This window comes from Ranitomeya imitator, chromosome 2 (genome assembly GCF_032444005.1).
Source record: "Ranitomeya imitator isolate aRanImi1 chromosome 2, aRanImi1.pri, whole genome shotgun sequence".
NCBI lineage: Eukaryota > Metazoa > Chordata > Amphibia > Anura > Dendrobatidae > Ranitomeya > Ranitomeya imitator.
The window spans coordinates 478,838,187-478,857,845 of NC_091283.1; the positions used below are offsets into that span (position 1 = coordinate 478,838,187).

Here is a 19,659-nt window from a genome sequence, read left to right on the forward strand (position 1 = left end):
TGGAACCAGGATGAAGCAAAAGACCCCCGACGCGCGTTTCGCTTTTGTTATTACCGCTTTCTCAAGGGGAAGTGGTCTGTCATGACGAAAAGGACCTTAATATGGGCCGGGTTTAGGACACGTGACATATCACATGCTGTAAATCGTCCAATAGGATGTGGCGAAAGCGGCGCATGCGCCGGTCGATCGGCAGGTCCCGTGCCAGAGATCGGCGTCAGGCGTCCCAGCCTGTGAGCGGGGAAAAGAGCCCCGGTCACACATGGGAGGCAACAAAGACGCCGCCCCGGAACAGGAGACAGCAGACCGCACCGACACATGCGCACTGCCACCAATGTGGGGAAGTAATCACACCGCATTAAACCATGCTGATGAAAGTAGGAGGGGAAATGAACACTTGACCATAGGCATACATAGACCAATTCTAAAGGGGCTATATGCCCCAAGGTATAAATGGCAAGTAATATACCTAGAAAATTCAAGACATACATAAAATGATAATGCCACAAAACAGTCTGATAATTGTAGCAGATATAACATATTCTTTAGTTTTGAATGAACAGACGGTCTGACTCTTCCGTGGACTTGATGCCAAATCCTCCACTGAGACAGGGTATAATAAATGTCCTCCCCGGCATGACAAAAAGTGAAAAGAAACTATAAAGGAAAAAACAAAAGTAATAAATGCAACATCACAATGACAAAATAAAAAAAGAATTAAAACCATAATAAAAACAGGAACCAGAAAATGACAACCTGTTCCTATGAGAGGAGGACCGGATATGGTAACAGGATAAAAAGAAGAGTATGCCGAAAAAAGTTATTAATATCCTGAGCGACACAATTTAAAGAAATGAAGCAAAACTAAGCGATCCGTTCAAGCCGCTCGGCACGACAGTATTAAGTCTGGCAATCCAGCTGGCTTCGCGTTGTGCCAGTATTTTCTCCTCGTGTGCCTAGGTGTACACAGTCGATGCCCCTGACCCGTAATGACCCCGCGTCACAGTCATGATGTAATTTGAAGTGATGGGGTATCGTCTTTAGATCAGAGGCATCGACTGCGCTCCTTGCTGCCCGGATGTCACGCACATGCTCCCTGGTGCGGATGCGAAGCTCCCTAGACGTTAGGCCTACATAGATTAAAGAACATCCGCATGTGGCGTAGTATATAACGTTTGTAGTGCCACAAGATATATGGTGTCTGATGGAGAATGTCCTAGATCCGTCAGATGATGAGAAGGAAGCTGTCCGCACAATATTGGCACAAGCCAAACAGTGGCCGCACTGGAAACATCCGAGCGAGGGGCCTCTAGTGCCAAAGGGGTTACTGGCAGGAGGAACATAATGGCTCCGGACAAGCATGTTATTTAAATTTGGAGACCTCCTCGCTGTCATGGAGGGGAAGTCACCCAGGATGGGACCCAGGGATGGCTCTGTTCCTAAGATTGGCCAGTGCCGGGTAAGGATATCTCTCACATTACACCATTCGTGGTTATATGTTGTTATAAACCTTATTTTCATATCCTTGAACCTGGTTTTGGCTTTGTCACCTGTCGTGTAAAGAAGATCCCTACGATGTGTCCTCCTGGCTCTATCATAGCCACGCCTGATGCACCTACGGCTATAGCCGCGTGCCTTAAAGCGTGCCTTGAGAGCCACAGCCTGGGCTTGAAACCTACCCTCTGTGGAGCAAATCCGCCTCATCTTCAAAAACTGTCCGACCAGGACGGCCCTCACAGTTGCGGCATTATGTGCCGAGTCAGCATGGAGTACGGCATTAACGGCAGTTGGTTTTCTGAAGACATCAGTCTGGACACGACGTGTGTTGTCAATCTCGAGACTGATGTCAAGGAAATCAATATGACTCTTATCATATTGGTAAGTTAAAGAGATGTTGAACGGATTGTCATTCAGCTGACTCATAAGATCCTCGAGCTGCTGCGCCGTTCCCCCCCACAAAAATAGAATATCATCTATATATCTGAGCCAGCACAGCACATGGTCGGCGGCCTGCGCCCCCCCCCCCCCTCCCCCGTCGCCAAACAAGGATCTCTCCCAGTGACCCAGGAAGAGATTGGCATACGAGGGCGCACAGGCTGCACCCATGGCTGTGCCACGCTTCTGGAGATAGTAAGAATCTTTAAATACAAAAACATTATGGGTGAGGATGAAGCGCAGCAGCTCAAGGATGAAATTGCACAGAGGGCCGCCCAGGTCGGAGGTTCCCAGGAAAAGGCGGGCTGCTTCCAGTCTGTGCTCATGGTCTATACAGGTATACAGAGTTTGAATGTCTGCAGTGACCAGGAGTACATCAGGGTCCACAAGGACCCCGTCCACCCTAGTAAGGACGTCCGTCGTGTCCCTGACATACGACGGTAGGACCTCGACCAACGGTTTAAGGTAAAAGTCTATGAACTTACATATCGGGTCGCAGAGACCGTTGATGCCCGACACGATCGGACGTCCCGGGGGGTTGATGGCGTCCTTGTGGACCTTTGGTAGAAGGTAAAATGTGGGTGCCTTAGGGTACCTGACCGACAATCCCTCCCACACCTTTTTATCGATTATACCCTCATCCAAAGCACGAGTCAGTATTACTTGTAACTAAGATGAAAAGGAACGCATTGGGTTATGGGTAAGCTCCCCGACACCTCAAGGTAGGTTTCCACCTGCCATCATGCCCAGATCAACAAGGTTTTCCCCCTTGTCACTCTGCCCGGCGGTTGATTTGTTTACCAAGCAGGTAATTGCTGATTTGAAAAAACTTTCGTCAAAACGTCAATTTGACAACTTGACATACAACCAACGGTCAGCCATTAAGGAATTGCAATCTGACACTGATGTGGTTTACAAGCCAGCTGACAAAGGGGGGAAACATCGTGGTCTGGCCATGTCATAAGTATGAAAAAGAGGTGTTTCGTCAACTTAAGGATACCATCACATATACCAAGCTTACCCATAACCCATAACCCAGGGAGAATGTGCTTGACATCCGAGCAGCAAGGAGCGCAGTCGATGCCTCAGATCTAAAGACACTACCCAGTCACTTCAAATTACATCATGACTGTGACGCGGAGTCGTTACGGGTCAGGGGCATCGACTGTGTACACCTAGGCACACGAGGGGGTAACTATAAGAAAATACTGGCACAACGCGAAGCCAGTTGGATTGTCAGACTTAATACTGTCGCGCCGAGTGGCTTGAACGAATCGCTTAGTTTTGCTTAATTTCTTTAAATTGTGTCGCTCAGGATATTAATAACTTTTTTCGGCATACTCTTCTTTTTATCCTGTTACCATATCCGGTCCTCCTCTCATAGGAACAGGTTGCCATTTTCTGGTTCCTGTTTTTATTATGGTTTTAATTCTTTTTTTATTTTGTCATTGTGATGTTGCATTTATTACTTTTGTTTTTTCCTTTATAGTTTCTTTTCACTTTTTGTCATGCCGGGGAGGACATTTATTGTACCCTGTCTCAGTGGAGGATTTGGCATCAAGTCCACGGAAGAGTCAGACCGTCTGTTCCATCAACACTAAAGAATATGTTATATCTGCTACAATTATCTGACTGTTCTGTGGCATTAGCATTTTATGTATGTCTTGAATTTTCTAGGTATATTACTTGCCATTTATACCTTGGGGCATATAGCCCCTTTAGAATTGGTCTATGTATGCCTATGGTCAAGTGTTCATTTCCCCTCCTACTTTCATCAGCATGGTTTAATGCGGTGTGATTACTTCCCCACATTGGGGCAGTGCGCATGCGTCGGTGCGGTCTGCTGTCTCCTGTTCCCGGGCGGCGTCTTTGTTGCCTCCCATGTGTGACCGGGGCTCTTTTCCCCGCTCACAGGCTGGGACGCCTGACGCCGATCTCTGGCGTGGGACCTGCCGATCGACCGGCGCATGCGCCGCTTTCGCCACATCCTATTGGACGATTTACAGCATGTGATATGTCACATGTCCTAAACCCGGCCCATATTAAGGTCCTTTTCGGCATGACAGACCACTTCTCCTTGAGAAAGCGGTAATAACAAAAGTGAAACGCGCGTCGGGGATCTTTTGCTTCATCCTGGTTCCAGCCCGGTGTGCTCCTCTGCCCTCCATACTTGCGGTAAGCGTCGCACTATATGTGTCTATTACTGGAGACCTTGTGTCATCTTATTACATTAACTATTACGGCGGCTACTTGCGGCTATTTTCATTACCAGTTTGCTGATTTTATCAGACTGGTTTACATCTTGGGCTTTGCACACCGGTGGATACCTGATTCCTTTAATCATCCTTATGCACTCTTACCTATGTCCTTGTGATATTATCTTGTTGTACTTTTTGACACTTGTTTATGATCACTTTGTATATTTAATAAAATTTATATACCTGTTATACTCCTTTTTTCTCCTTGTCTCTCTTATAAGTATAGAGTGGGTTGCCTTCGTTGTAGGCTTTGGGTCTCTTACCACTATTTAGTGCTAATAGCCCCTTCTTCTCTTCAAAACATGTGCTCTGGTTTTGTTGTAATTATTAGAAGACTGGTATAAAAGCCAATCAATATTCTTATAAATATATAAGTGACAGTGCATAATTTATAAAGTGATGTGATGCAAAATGCATATACAATATGGACCGACACTAATGATCAAATATAAATAATAGTGAATATGCGCTTGGATACTGTAAAAGCATAAAAGCATAAAGAGAATATATTATTATAAAGTGCAGATGATAGTGCAAAAAAATTGATTGAGGCATAGCACAAAAATAGGATTAAAAATATGATCAAAACAATGATCCACAAAAAAACCCACTCAGACACACATACAATGACAAGAAAGAAAGAAATAAAAAATATAATAATAAATAAAAGATGTCATCCGCTCTTTCATTTCCCTTGTTCTTTCTTCACCTTTCCCATCCTATTGAGTAAAAAAAGGGTGCAGCGCAGAAATCACCAATGCAACAAAAGAAATTGCATACATTGGATGTATTGTCAAAAATGGAGCACAGATTGCTAACTGGAATTGCACAAAACAGGAATATAAACAAATAAATGCAAACCGTAAATTAGTACAAGTCACTTCTTTCTAAATTCCCTGAATCAAAGTCACAAAATCTCAAGTCACACACATAAGCAAAACACACCAATGTTCTTATCTGTAATACAGCCTGAAACTCACCATTTGTTTTGGAGGTTTTTTTTGCAATAGCAGACCCAACCCATGGACATGTATGGCTCTTGTTTGGCCATTACTGTATCTTTGATGCCTTAGATTTTATACAAGGACATAAAAAGACTTTTTAATTGTCATGGGTCATTGTGGATCTTAACTATGTGTAATTCACACGCTACATTAAAATATGATGGATTATATAGAGCCACGATGAATAATGAAATTGAAGAATCCTATTGAATGTTGAACAGTGTATGACATTTACACTAAGGGCTCCTTTTCACTTGCGAGAAATACGTCCGAGTCTCGCAGGTTAAAACCAAGCTCTGGCGCCGGCACTCCAGAGCGGAGCGTGCGGCTGCATAGCAATGCATGGAGGTGCACGCTCCGCTCCCAAGTGCCGGCGCCAGAGCTTGGTTTTAACCTGCGAGACTCAGACGTATTTCTCGCAAGTGAAAAGGAGCCCTAATATTAACTGCCAGTGATATGGTTTTTACTATGTTATTAAAAACAATGCAAACTGCCTACATTATTAAATAGTAGATCTGGCAGACCTGATAATGCAGGAGTACTTACTTTAAAAATCAATGTCCAGAGAGCAGAATAATCAAGATGTTTTGTTTACAAAGTTCTGAGGGGTTTTTAACCACTGAGATCAAAATAAATCTCTATATTTTTACCCCACAATGAACACCATAAACACAAGACTAAAATGGTGGAATTGTTTTTTTTCCTGCCATTTCACATTTTTTATTGCATTTTTCACTATATTATATGGTAATGTTGTGACTATTGGAAGATGAGGAGTAAACTGTACATTTTATAAATCAAGCGAGAGCTAAAAAAATTAATAATTTTAATATCAGACAGAAAACTGGAGAATTTTCAAAATACGTACACTGGCCTCATCAAGTCGAGCAGATCTATTTAATAATGTATGCACTATGTTTTCTGAAAACTATTAAGGTCAACTATAATCTTTAACATGCCATCTGTAGTCAATAGTTTTTACAGCCAACAGCTAAGGAATAGTGATGAGCAAACATGTTTGCATAACGTTTTATCCGAGCATGCTCGGGTGTTATCCGAATATCTTGGGCGTGCTCGTATTTTATGTTTGAGTCCCCGCTGTTGCATGATTTGCAGATGTTAGACAGACACAACACATGCGAGGATTGCCTGTTTGTTATGGAATCACCACATGTGCTGAGGCTGTCTAACAGCAGCAAAGCATGAAGCAGCAGGTACTCGAACATAATTTACCAGCACACCCAAGATACCACCATAAAACATTATCTGAGCATGTTCGCTCATCACTACTGAGGAACCATGGGGGGCCTAATGTCATATGTGGCCCGCAAGCCACTGATTCGTAAATACTGCGCTTTCCAAAGACACCATATGATGGCTCATGGAGTACTCCAGATTTGTTGGGATCTTGGTGCTTCGCACACAGCAAAGACATCTGTCTGGACCTCCAGAAGGAATCTCTTATCAGTTTTTGCTGTCTAATCTAAAGGTACCGTCACATTGAGCAACGCTGCAGCGATATAGGCAACGATGCCGATCGATGCAGCGTCGCTGTTTCGTCGTTGTGTGGTCGCTGGAGAGCTGTCACACAGACAGCTCTCCAGCGACCAACGATGCCGAAGTCACCTGGTAACCTGGGTAAACATCGGGTTACTAAGCACAGGGCAGCTCAGTAGGTGATACATTGCTAGAATCAGGATCTCTTCCCCTATGGAATCATACTGCTGTCAGATGAATTATCAAAAATGCGATGATAGGTTCCCTTTCAAGTAATAGGTTTATGTCACTTACTAATGAAACTGGACCAGGTTTAGTAAGCATTTCTGTGAATCACTGTGGTCAGGCCTGGGGAAACCTAGAGTTCTTTCTCTTATGGGATGTATAGCATGTATACCACTATGTTTTAGTGAGTAATATATATATTTTTTGGAGTTCTGGTCTTCTTGATGAGTGTATCTTCTACCACCAGGAAATGCCCAGAAAACTTTATATGTAAGAAGACTGGAAGAAATCCCAACTATGGGTATACCAACTTTGACTCTTTCAACTGGGCTTTTTTGGCACTATTCAGGCTGATGACTCAGGACTACTGGGAGAACCTGTTTCAACTGGTATCACACTCTTAACACTACTAACCCCAAACCTTACCCCGAGACTACATTTTACCATAAATATACCCTTTTTGTCATAGTCCAACTTCGCCTTAATTAACTATTTTATAAAGATTTTGGTTGACCATAATTGGAGCAGTCCGGCCAGGCTCAGAGTTAAAGTTGCGCAACAGCTGGAGTTATGTATGCTCTCTTATCTGATGCTATAGAGTAATTTATTTTTTTGTTCCTAGACTCTAAGAGCTGCAGGTAAAACCTATATGGTTTTCTTTGTGTTGGTGATTTTCCTGGGCTCTTTTTATCTCATCAACCTTATCCTTGCTGTGGTGGCCATGGCATATGATGAGCAAAATGAAGCCACCATTCAGGAAGCCTTAGAAAAGGAGAAAGAATTCCAGGACATGCTAGAACAGCTAAAGAAACATCAAGAAGAGCAAGGTCAACGGGTCAGTATGCAACTCAAGTATTTGTATCCGCTTAACATTTAGGAGAAGTTCTGTATCTTGGAGTTCAAAAATGTTCAAAAATATTAGATTACAGTCCTACTCTTTTCAGACTTCAAATCTCTTGACATTCCTCATTGGTTCATTGTCTGAAAAACTGGCTATGGTGATTTACCATTTAATAATAATAATAATAATAATAATTTTTATTTATATAGTGCCAACATATTCCGCAGCACTTTACAATTCAGCGGGGACATGTACAGACAATAAATTCAATACAAGTTAAGACAATTTAAACGGTGACATTAGGGGTGAGGTCCCTGCTCGCAAGCTTACAATCTACAAGGAAATGGGGGGACACAATAGGTGATTGTTATTTCAGGTCTGGCAATTATAATAAATAGGGATTTTCATATAAAGCTGCATGATCCGGTCATCAGCCCGTGTGTTTAGGTGCAATAGTCAAGTATCAAGTGCAGTTATGTGCATGGAGGGTGTGGAGACAGAAGAATAGTAGGGTGCAGATTCAGAAAAATATTTGGAAGGAGGGAACAGGGCAAAGATGGATTGTAGAGGAGAAAGTTTGGTAAGAGGGAGACCGATTAGAAGAGAGTTGCAGTAGTCCAGATGGGAATGAATAAGAGTGACAGTAAGAGTCTTAGCAGTTTCAAAGGTGAGAAAAGGTCGGATTCTGGAGATGTTTTTAAGATGCAGGTGACAAGAGCGAGTGAGTGATCGGATATAGGGAGTAAAGGAAAGTTAGGTGTCGAATATGACCCCAAGACAGTGGGCATGCTGCTTGGGAGTTATGGTTGAACCCTCCAGGGTAATTTCGATGTTGGGTAGAGTGAGGTTAGTAGAAACACAAGGGAGAAACACAAGAAGTTTCATTTTGGAGAGATTTAGTTTCAGATAGATGTAACGACCGTTATGCCAGTCGCTGCTCGAGAACAGAATACGGCGCTGCTATGAATGACTCAGAGCACAATATACTATTAAACAAACTTTTCTTTATAACTTAATGCAAAAAATGACAGCATTTTCTCTCCCAACACAATATGGGCCACAACAGCCACAACTCACAGAATACAAGTTATGCAGCCTGAGAGACCCCAAGTGCCAGCTTCACAGACAGGAATCAGAATACCCCACAACTATACCACTCCCTCCCTTACCTGTAATGGGCCTACACGGGGTTACACTGTGCCTGTGACACGTGGTCCTCTCAGGAATACAATCTTACACCCGCCTCCCACCTAGTTTAGATCACTGTTACCCGGTTTTTCCCAACATATATATATATATCACAGTATGTACTCAATGTATACTCAGTGCACTGTCTTATTGTTGAGTGCTCACAGTGTACTCTTTCACAATATATGCTTCAATAGTAAATAACTGAATTTGTTATACAGATGTCCAGCAGCGGATTAAATAGGTATTTGAGCCACCAAATCTTCTGCTGCAGATCCAGATAAAGTTCACAAATAATTCCAGGAATATCCCACAGCCAGAATCGTGAAGCGCAGGAATCCACACAGTGTCTATTAGTTATCATGCAATTCTTAATGCAAGACTGTCCTTAATTAGGCTGTGATTCCTATCTAGCTATCCCTAGCTAACTACACAGTTGGTCACCGGTCACACTTCTCTGTTTACTCACAAGAATAGCTTTCTTGAAATCACACAGTCCCAAAACAGGAATGCCTCAAGATCTGGATTCTCCACTCTCCATCACCGCGCTGCTTCTTCTCAAATGCCCAGAAACTCTCTCTGAGGTAACTGTCCTGTTTCCAGAATCTTCTTGTCTTTAACTCATGGGTGACCTCTGGTGGCTGAACAAAATTACTGCAACAACATTGTAATTATCCTGTCTATTACTCAAGGGTGACCTCCGGTGGCTGAACACAGTTACTGTATCAACACTGTTTATCATAGAAAAAATTACCGCACACTCGATACTGGTATGATGCAAAAAAGGTATATGCCAATTTTATTCAAGAAAACAAATAAAAAAATATATTGGTTGCCACATAAGTAAGGTAGACAATGAACCCGACGTTTCGACCCTCCCGGGTCTTATTCATGGGGTTACTAGAAAAGTAAAGAAACCGTATAAATAAAATATAACAATTGATGGCATTTTAAGAGAAGACGGCAAGATTACATTATATACAAAATCATATACACCAAATCACCAACAAAGGGGGAGAAAGGAAAAAACAGGCAAGACAAAACATTATGTACATAGCAACTAAAATCTCGGATGGTCATACGACAAGGAACGACGGAAACTACTGTCATATGAAACGAGGGTCATGGTAATAGACTGTATGAAGTTTACCTCTAGTCCTTGGATATACAAGCATAAAGGTGGCAGTAGTAGGGAAGAGCAGACGACCCCTTTAGTATTAAGGCATAACCTATCGCAGTGACAAGATTATAATGTTAATAAATATCAAATAAGGCAAAGTGTGTGACAACATCCTCCTAATGCAATGGGTATAAGACACGTGTAGCCCTGATGGAATAGTATATGTGATTAAATAGGTAGTAGCGGGCATAATGCAGTGGACAATATACTGTCCCTATGAATAAGGATCCCACTAGTATTGCTGAAGCTGAGGGGTACTATGTAATAGGGAGTGCCCACAGAAGTTCAGAGTGATCAAGTACAGGTAATGGCAAATACCTTGTGATGAGGCCAGTAAGGGCTGCTGTCCCGGTTAGAGAAAGCTGTAGGGCCGTAACAAATCCGTTAGGTCTGTAAATGAGGGAAAGAGTAGTAACCATGGGTTACCGAGAGACCAGTGTCCGGTAGTGACCGGCAGAGCAGGGAGAGAAGGGAGAGATGGCGGCGCAGAATACCTTAATATGGTTGATCTGGAGGTCAGCGGCGCATCCCGCGCCCTGCTGCATAGTACTAGAAGGAGGCTTGAGGAGTGGGGATGGGAGGGAATGCCGCCCTAAAATACCGCCGGACCGGAAGTCCCGGACCGGAAGTGACGCGGTAACTGAGCCGCGCATGTGCAGACGGTATACCATGCGAGTAAGGGCAGAGCGCTGCCCAGAAGTGGGAGTGTAACAGCGCTAATAGGAACGCTGAGGGCAATAAGAAAGGGGATAGCTCGCACTAACGGATACTCTATGGGAGTACTAACAGAGCGTGGGCACTGCAGGGGGAAGAGAGGGGTGGGGTATGGAAGTAAACAGATGTAAATATAGAGGGGGTATGGAAGCACTGAGATGAAATGAGACCTGACATGGAATGAATGATTATGAAAATGAAAGTGAAACAGAAATAGAACCAAGGGGAGCTGGCATGAGGAGAAATATGGTAAATGGACTAAGGGCAAAACGAAAATGAAAAAAGTAAAAAATTGAAAAAATGAATAAAAGAATAATAAAATAAAAATGGAAAATGAAAAATAAAATAAGAAAAAATAAAAATGTAAGTTGAAAAAAGGAAAATGAAAAGAGAATGAAAATGAAAAATAAAAATAAAACCGGAGAGATATATATCAGAAAACTCACCTAATGGGAAGTGGGCTCAACGTGTCTGGAAGGTAAAGTAGAGGATTAGTAACATGTTACAGTAACCAGTCGATTTCCCTGTTAAGACCCTTAGGGCTTAGGGTCTCTAATTTGTGAATCCAGAATGCCTCCCTCATTTTAAGTTGTCTGATATGATTCCCCCCTCTACGGGGTCTAGGGACCTGCTCAATGACTTGGTATTTGAGCTGTGCCACCGTGTGCCTACACTTGATGAAGTGTTCAGGGATAGGTAGCCAAGTCTTGATGCAACGAATAGTAGACTTGTGGCTCGCTATACGATCTTTCACATGCTGGGTTGTCTCACCTACGTATAGGAGGCCACACGGGCATTTTATAACGTAGACAACGAAGTTTGAATTACACGTATAGTAGCCACGAATCGGGTACGTTTTGCCTGTCCTGGGGTGTGTCACACTATCCGATTTGATCACGTTAGAACACGAGGCGCAGTTGAGACATGGGAATGTCCCTGAGCGATGTGGGGTCAGTGTAGTCTGATTAGTAATGGGGCGTAGACTGCCAATGTCCGCCCGAACCAACTTGTCCTTTAATGTTAGGGGCTCTTCTATTGCACATGAGAGGTGGTGCGGAAAAACTAGCAATACTGGGGTAAGCTTTCCTCAGGAGAGGCCAATGCTTATTAATCACCCTCTCAATTTTTGGCATAAAAGGATGAAACGTGTGAACAAATGGGACCCTGTTCTCATTGGTATTGTTAGGAGATGTAGATCGTGGTTGTAGGACCCGTGCTCTTTCTTGGTCGAGTAGACGTTGTGGGTACTTCCTCTCCCTGAACTTCTGGGACATGTCCTCTAGACGTGTGGGGAGTATATCTGGATTAGAGACAATTCTAGCTACCCTGGAGAATTGTGACCGGGGGAGGCTATTTCGTGTGGCTTTTGGATGGCTGCTGGAATAATGCAGAAGACTGTTACAGTCTGTTGGTTTACAGAAAAGGTCTGTAGATAGAAGGCCTTGGTCATCCTTCCGGACGAGAGTGTCCAGAAAGGAGATCTGAGTTGAGTCAAAGTGCATAGTAAACTGTAGTTCTGGGTAGATAGAATTGAGTGTTTGGTGGAATGCCTGTAGTGTATCAGTGGACCCTGTCCAGATGAAGAAGATGTCATCTATGTAACGTAAGTAGCAGTTGATGTGTGCCTCATATCTGACATCCGTATAGACATAATGTTCCTCGAATGAGTTCATGTATGCATTTGCGTACGCCGGTGAGACGTTCGAGCCCATTGCGGTCCCCTGGCACTGTACGTAATAGGTGTCCTCATAGAGGAAGTAATTCTCATAAAGGACTAGCCTCAGTAAGTCTACACAAAGCTGTATATAGGTAGTGGATTTACCCGAATTCTCCAAGAGCGTTTTAGATGCTGCAATGCCTTTCTCATGGGTGATGGAGGTGTAGAGGCTGTTAACGTCCATGGTCACCAGGAGACTGTCAGGGGGAACATTTCCATGTTGTCTAAGTACTCTGAGAAAATGGCTAGTGTCCAGTATGAAGGACCTGTTATTCTTAATCAGTGGTGTCAGGATCTTTTCTAGGAAGACTGATAGGGGTGACAGTATCGAGTCAGTGGACGCCACTATGGGGCGACCGGGAGGATTTGTCAAGGATTTATGGATTTTAGGTAGTATATAGAATACCGGGGTAGTGGGGTGGGGATTGGAGAGGAACTTGGCAGTCTGTTGGTCAATCGTACCATTGTCACTATAGGTTCTAATGACAGTCTCTATTTTCTTGCGGATCTCAAAAGTGGGGTCCCTGGGCACTACCCTATACGTACTGGTGTCTGATAGCTGGCGTAGTACCTCCGTAGAATATTGTGTGCGATCCAGAACAACTATTGCCCCACCTTTGTCCGCTGGTTTAATGACAATGGTTCTGTTGTTATGTAGAGAAGTGAGTGCTTGTTTTTCGGATGGTGTCAGGTTTGCCCGTGTGGGGAAGAGACCCAACCGGTGTTGGTGAGATAGATCCTTAATATCTTTATCGACAAAAGAAATAAACGTTTCAACAGCATGGAACGTACGAGGTGGGTTAAAGGAACTAGGGTTCCTTAGTCCCAATGATGTCAGAGGGATCTCCGCAACAGAAACGTCCCCGCTAGGAGACACTCTGTTCTCGGAGTTTCCCATCAATGTCCCGAAGTGAGTCTTCAGTCTCACTAAACGATATAGTCTTTGTAGGTCCCGCTCCAGCTGGAAGCTATCCCAGATAGGAGTGGGACAGAATGACAGTCCTTTTTGTAATACGTCGAGTTCCGCAGGGGAGAGCGTATAACCTGAAATATTGATAACTAGGTTAGATGTCTTACCTGTGACCGAGTTGTCATTTTTCCTCGATCTCCTTGTTGGTCGGTACGCTGGTATCCTTCCCTGCGGCCTTTCTATAAAAAAGGAGGTCTGCTTGAGCCCGTGGACGAGTCGCTCTCTGTACTGAAGGAGCCCGTTTTGCGTTGGTATGGGCGACGCCAAGAATTGTTGCCTGCAGAGTCGCTCCATCTGTACACCCTATTATGGGTATAATCGTCGTTGTCACGTTGAAACTTTTGGCGTTTCTTTTCTTCCAGAAATTTTTGGTGATCAGTAAGGATCTTGTCTGTCTTCTCTTTAAGGTTAGTCCAATCCGCAGATGCCAAGGTTGAAGATAATTGGGTTTCTATAGCTCTAATGCTGTCCTTTGTCTCAGTAATAGCCTTTTGTAGAAATTCAACGGTCAGTATGATTATGTCCATAGAGCATTTATTTAGGATCTTCTTATACTTGTCACAGAACTCGGGGTTATCTGAAAAAAGGGTGGGGCGTAGGTTGCAGCGGAGGCCCCTCGCGATCCTTCCTTGTTTGTGATACTCCGCCAAAGTGATGCAGTGCAGATCAAAGGAGATTAATTTCCGTCGCTCCTTCTCGTAGTCCCTTGTCCTGAGTTCGTGGAGAGGAGTTTTCAAGAACTCACTCGAGTTCGAGACCTGGGATAGAATGCTAGAGCTGGTTGCAACGTCGTATGCGAAAGTCTCAGACGACATCTGGTGGACCGGTGCTACACCAAGAAAAAATCACGTAAATAGGGAAAATGGTGTGCACTCAGGTCATGGGACAATGAGGTGCTGGTAAACCGACCGTGTGGTCAAGTCAATCATAGAAAAAATTACCGCACACTCGATACTGGTATGATGCAAAAAAGGTATATGCCAATTTTATTCAAGAAAACAAATCAAAAAATATATTGGTTGCCACATAAGTCTTATTCATGGGGTTACTAGAAAAGTAAAGAAACCGTATAAATAAAATATAACAATTGATGGCATTTTAAGAGAAGACGGCAAGATTACATTATATACAAAATCATATACATCAAATCACCAACAAAGGGGGAGAAAGGAGAAAACAGGTAAGACAAAACATTATGTACATAGCAACTAAAATCTCGGATGGTCATACGACAAGGAACGACGGAAACTACTGTCATATGAAACGAGGGTCATGGTAATAGACTGTATGAAGTTTACCTCTAGTCCTTGGATATACAAGCATAAAGGTGGCAGTAGTAGGGAAGAGCAGACGACCCCTTTAGTATTAAGGCATAACCTATCGCAGTGACAAGATTATAATGTTAATAAATATCAAATAAGGCAAAGTGTGTGACAATAGGGTTGAGCGAAACGGGTCGAACATTTTCAAAAGTCGCCGACTTTTGGCTAAGTCGGGGTTTCATGAAACCCGATCCGACCCCTGTGCGGGGTCGGCCATGCGGTACGCGACTTTCGCGCCAAAGTCGCGTTTCAATGACGCGAAAAGCGCCATTTCTCAGCCAATGAAGGTAAACGCAGAGTGTGGGCAGCGTGATGACATAGGTCCTGGTCCCCACCATCTTAGAGAAGGGCATTGCAGTGATTGGCTTGCTGTCTGCGACGTCACAGGGGCTATAAAGAGGCGTTCCCGCCGACCGCCATCTTACTGCTGCTGATCTGAGCTTAGGGAGAGGTTGCTGCCGCTTTGTCAGAAGCAGGGATAGCGTTAGGCAGGGTCCATTAACCACAAAACCGCTTGTGCTGCAGCGATTTGCACTGTCCAACACCACCCTCGGTGTGCAGGGACAGTGGAAGTTTTTTTTTTTTTTTTTTTCCCCTCAGCGCTGTAGCTCATTGGGCTGCCCTAGAAGGCTCCCTGATAGCTGCATTGCTGTGTGTACGCCGCTGTGCAAACCAACTGCTTTTTTCAAAGCACAAATCCTCTTGTTCCTTCCTTTCTGCACAGCTATCTTTTTTGTTTGTCCACACTTTTTATTTCATTTGTGCATCAGTCCACTCCTTATTGCTGCCTGCCATACCTGGCTGAGATTACTGCAGGCAGGGAGATAGTAGCTGCCTGCCATACCTGGCTGAGATTACTGCAGGCAGGGAGATAGTAATTGTAGGACATTCCCTGTTTTTTTTTTTTTTGGTGGGAGATTAAGATTGGCAATTTGGCATTTCTGCTAGAGTGCCATCCCTGTGTGTGCCATCTCTCTCACATAGTGGGCCATAGAAAGCCTTTTCATTTTTCTGTATTTTTTTTTGTGGGGTGTATAAATTCTCCCTGATAAAAATACAGTGGGAGATTAATATTGGCCTTTGGGCTTGTGTGCCAGTCCTGAGTGTGCCATCTCTCTCACAAATAGTGGGCCATAGAAAGCCTATTTATTTTTTTTTTTGGTTTTATAAATTCTCCCAGAAAAAAAGGGAGATTAATATTGGCCTCTGGGCTTGTGTGCCAGTCCTGAGCGTGCCATCTGTGCCAGCCAGCCCTGAGCGTGCCATCTCTCTCACAAATAGTGGGCCATAGAAAGCCTATTTAATTTTTTTTTTTGTTTTATCAATTTTCCCTGAAAAAAGGGAGATTAATATTGGCCTCTGGGCTTGTGTGCCAGTTGTGAGCGTGCCATCTGTGCCAGTCCTGAGCGTGCCATCTCTCTCACAAATAGTGGGCCATAGAAAGCCTATTTAAATATTTTTTTGGTTTTATAAATTCTCCCAGAAAAAAAGGGAGATTAATATTGGCCTCTGGGCTTGTGTGCCAGTCCTGAGCGTGCCATCTGTGCCAGCCAGCCCTGAGCGTGCCATCTCTCTCACAAATAGTGGGCCATAGAAAGCCTATTTAATTTTTTTTTTTGTTTTATCAATTTTCCCTGAAAAAAGGGAGATTAATATTGGCCTCTGGGCTTGTGTGCCAGTTGTGAGCGTGCCATCTGTGCCAGTCCTGAGCGTGCCATCTCTCTCACAAATAGTGGGCCATAGAAAGCCTATTTAAATATTTTTTTGGTTTTATAAATTCTCCCAGAAAAAAAGGGAGATTAATATTGGCCTCTGGGCTTCTGTGCCAGTCCTGAGCGTGCCATCTGTGCCAGTCCTGAGCGTCCCATCTCTCTCACAAATAGTGGGCCATAGAAAGCCTATTTTATTTTTTTTTTGGGTTTTAGAAATTCTCCCTGAAAAAAGGGAGATTAATATTGGCCTCTGGGCTTGTGTGCCAGTTGTGAGCGTGCCATCTGTGCCAGTCCTGAGCGTGCCATCTCTCTCACAAATAGTGGGCCATAGAAAGCCTATTTAAATATTTTTTTGGTTTTATAAATTCTCCCAGAAAAAAAGGGAGATTAATATTGGCCTCTGGGCTTCTGTGCCAGTCCTGAGCGTGCCATCTGTGCCAGTCCTGAGCGTCCCATCTCTCTCACAAATAGTGGGCCATAGAAAGCCTATTTTATTTTTTTTTTGGGTTTCAGAAATTCTCCCTGGAAAAAAAAAGGGAGATTAATATTGCCCTTTGGGCTTGTGTGCCAGTACTAAGCGTTCCATCTCTCTCTCTCTCTCAGTCAGTGGGCCATAGAACGCATATTTTTGGTTTTATTTGTTTTCTAAATTCTCCCTGAAAAAATCATTTTATTTTATTTGGTTTCTAAATTCTTCCTGATAAAATCATATTTTTTTTATTATTTTTATTTCTAAAGTCTCCCTGAAAAAAAAAAAAAAAAAACAACCAAAAAAACAGTGGGAGATTAATATTGGCCTTTCTGCTTGTGTGCCAGTCTTGACTCCTGGGTGTGCCATCTCTCTCTCTCTCTCTCTCTCTCTCTCTCTCTCTCCAATTGTGGTCCATAGAAAGCCTATATTTTTTTTCCTTGATTTGGGTTCTAAAATCTACCAGAGAAAATAACTACATCAATCATTGGTAGAAAAATATTGGCCTCTGGGTTTGTGTGCCACTCCTGACTCCTGTGTGCGTCATCTCTCAGTCAGTGGGCCATAGAACGCCTATTTTTGTTTTTATTTGTTTTATAAATTCTCCCTGAAAAAATCATTTTATTTTATTTGGTTTCTAAATTCTTCCTGATAAAATCATATTTTTTTTATTATTTTTTTTTCTAAAGTCTCCCTGAAAAAAAAAAAAAAAAAAAAAAAAAAAAAACAGTGGGAGATTAATATTGGCCTTTCTGCTTGTGTGCCAGTCTTGACTCCTGGGTGTGCCATCTCTCTCTCTCTCTCTCTCCAATTGTGGTCCATAGAAAGCCTACATTTTTTTTCCTTGATTTGGGTTCCAAAATCTACCAGAGAAAATAACTCCATCAATCATTGGTAGAAAAATATTGGCCTCTGGGCTTGTGTGCCACTCCTGATTCCTGTGTGCGTCATCTCTCACTCAGTGGCCCATAGAAAGCATATAGTTTGTTACATTTGTTTTCTAAATTCTCCCTGCAAAAATCTATTTTTTTTTTTTTGGGGGGTTTCTAAAGTGTTCCTGAAAAAAATAAAAATAAAAAAAAAATAATAGTGTGACATTAATATTAACATTTGTGCTTCAGTGACAGTCCTGCGTGTGGGGCATCTCTCTAATTTGCAGCCACCAAAAAAAGAGTGTGTAACATTGGGCCTGATTTTCGCTGTGGTCTCACCAACCTGTAAAGGGGTAGCTAAATCATACTGAAGTTATAGCTCACCGTGTAAGTTGTGTGACTGCAACAAATAACGTTAGTTTGGTTACGTTTTTAAAACAATGAGGAAGTCTAGTGGAAGAGGTCGTGGCCGGGGGCGTTCATTGTCAGCTGGTAATGAGGGTAGTGGTAGTGGTGGAGCATCAGGTGGTCGTGGGGGAAAAAATATTGCACCTAAGTCTGGAGCTGTGGAGCCAGGTTCGTCGTCCGGCTACACAAGGCCTCGAACGCTCCCTTTTCTGGGATTAGGAAAACCGCTTTTAAAGCCGGAGCAGCAAGAGCAAGTTTTGGCTTATCTTGCTGACTCAGCCTCTAGCTCTTTTGCCTCATCTCGTGAAACTGGTAAAAGTAAAAGCAGCGCGTCGTTAGTGGATGTTCACGGTCAGGGACAAGTCACTTCCTTGTCCTCTTCAGCAAAAACAACAACAGAGAAGAATGCAGCAGGCGACACAACGGGTTACTCCATGGAGCTCTTTACACATACCGTCCCTGGCTTAGAAAGTGAAGCAGTTAACAGTCCATGCCCATTACAAATTGAATCTGACATGGAGTGCACTGACGCACAGCCACAGCCAGACTACTATGCTGGTCCTTTGACTCAGACCACAACATTGCCCTCGCAGGGTGCTGATCAAGAATCAGACCCTGATGAGACTATGTTGCCCCATCACGAACGCTATACCACCGAACGACACGGTGACACAGACGAAGTTGCGCAGGAGGTACAAGAAGAGTTATTAGATGACCCAGTTCTTGACCCCGATTGGCAGCCATTGGGGGAACAGGGTGCAGGCGGCAGCAGTTCTGAAGCAGAGGAGGAGGAGGGGCCGCAGCAGGCATCAACATCGCCACAGGTTCCATCTGCCGGGCCCGTATCTTGCCCAAAACGCGTGGCAAAGCCAAAACCTGGTGGAGGACAGCGTGGCCATCCGGTTAAAGCTCAGTCTGCAATGCCTGAAAAGGTATCCGATGCTAGAAAGAGTGCAGTCTGGCATTTTTTTAAACAACATCCAATTGATCAGCGCAAAGTCATCTGTCAAAAATGTTCTACTTCCTTAAGCAGAGGTCAGAATCTGAAAAGTCTCAATACTAGTTGCATGCATAGACATTTAACCACCATGCATTTGAAAGCTTGGACTAACTACCAAACGTCCCTTAAGGTTGTTGCACCCTCGGCCAATGAAGCTAGTCATCAACGCAACATCCCTTCCGGCAGTGTAGGACCACCATTTAGCGCACCACCTGCTGTATCTGTGCAGGTATCTTTGCCAGGCCAAAGCAGTCAGGGTCAGGGAATCACCAGTTTCGTAGTAGGAAACACTGCATCTAGGGCACCGGCGGCAACAATACCATCTCCCACCGTCTCTCAGTCTGCCATGT

General features: G+C 43.6%; 1 protein-coding gene across 1 annotated transcript in view; it reads left to right on the top strand.

Moving 5' to 3' along the window:
- The window catches only part of SCN4A (sodium voltage-gated channel alpha subunit 4), a 119,854-nt gene that overhangs the window by 41,844 nt on the left and 58,351 nt on the right, over nucleotides 1-19,659 (top strand). The window contains exons 8-9 of the mRNA XM_069751324.1: nucleotides 7,164-7,305; nucleotides 7,539-7,751. Of these exons, the coding sequence (XP_069607425.1) occupies nucleotides 7,164-7,305; nucleotides 7,539-7,751 (355 nt within the window). The remainder of the gene's footprint in view (nucleotides 1-7,163; nucleotides 7,306-7,538; nucleotides 7,752-19,659) is intronic.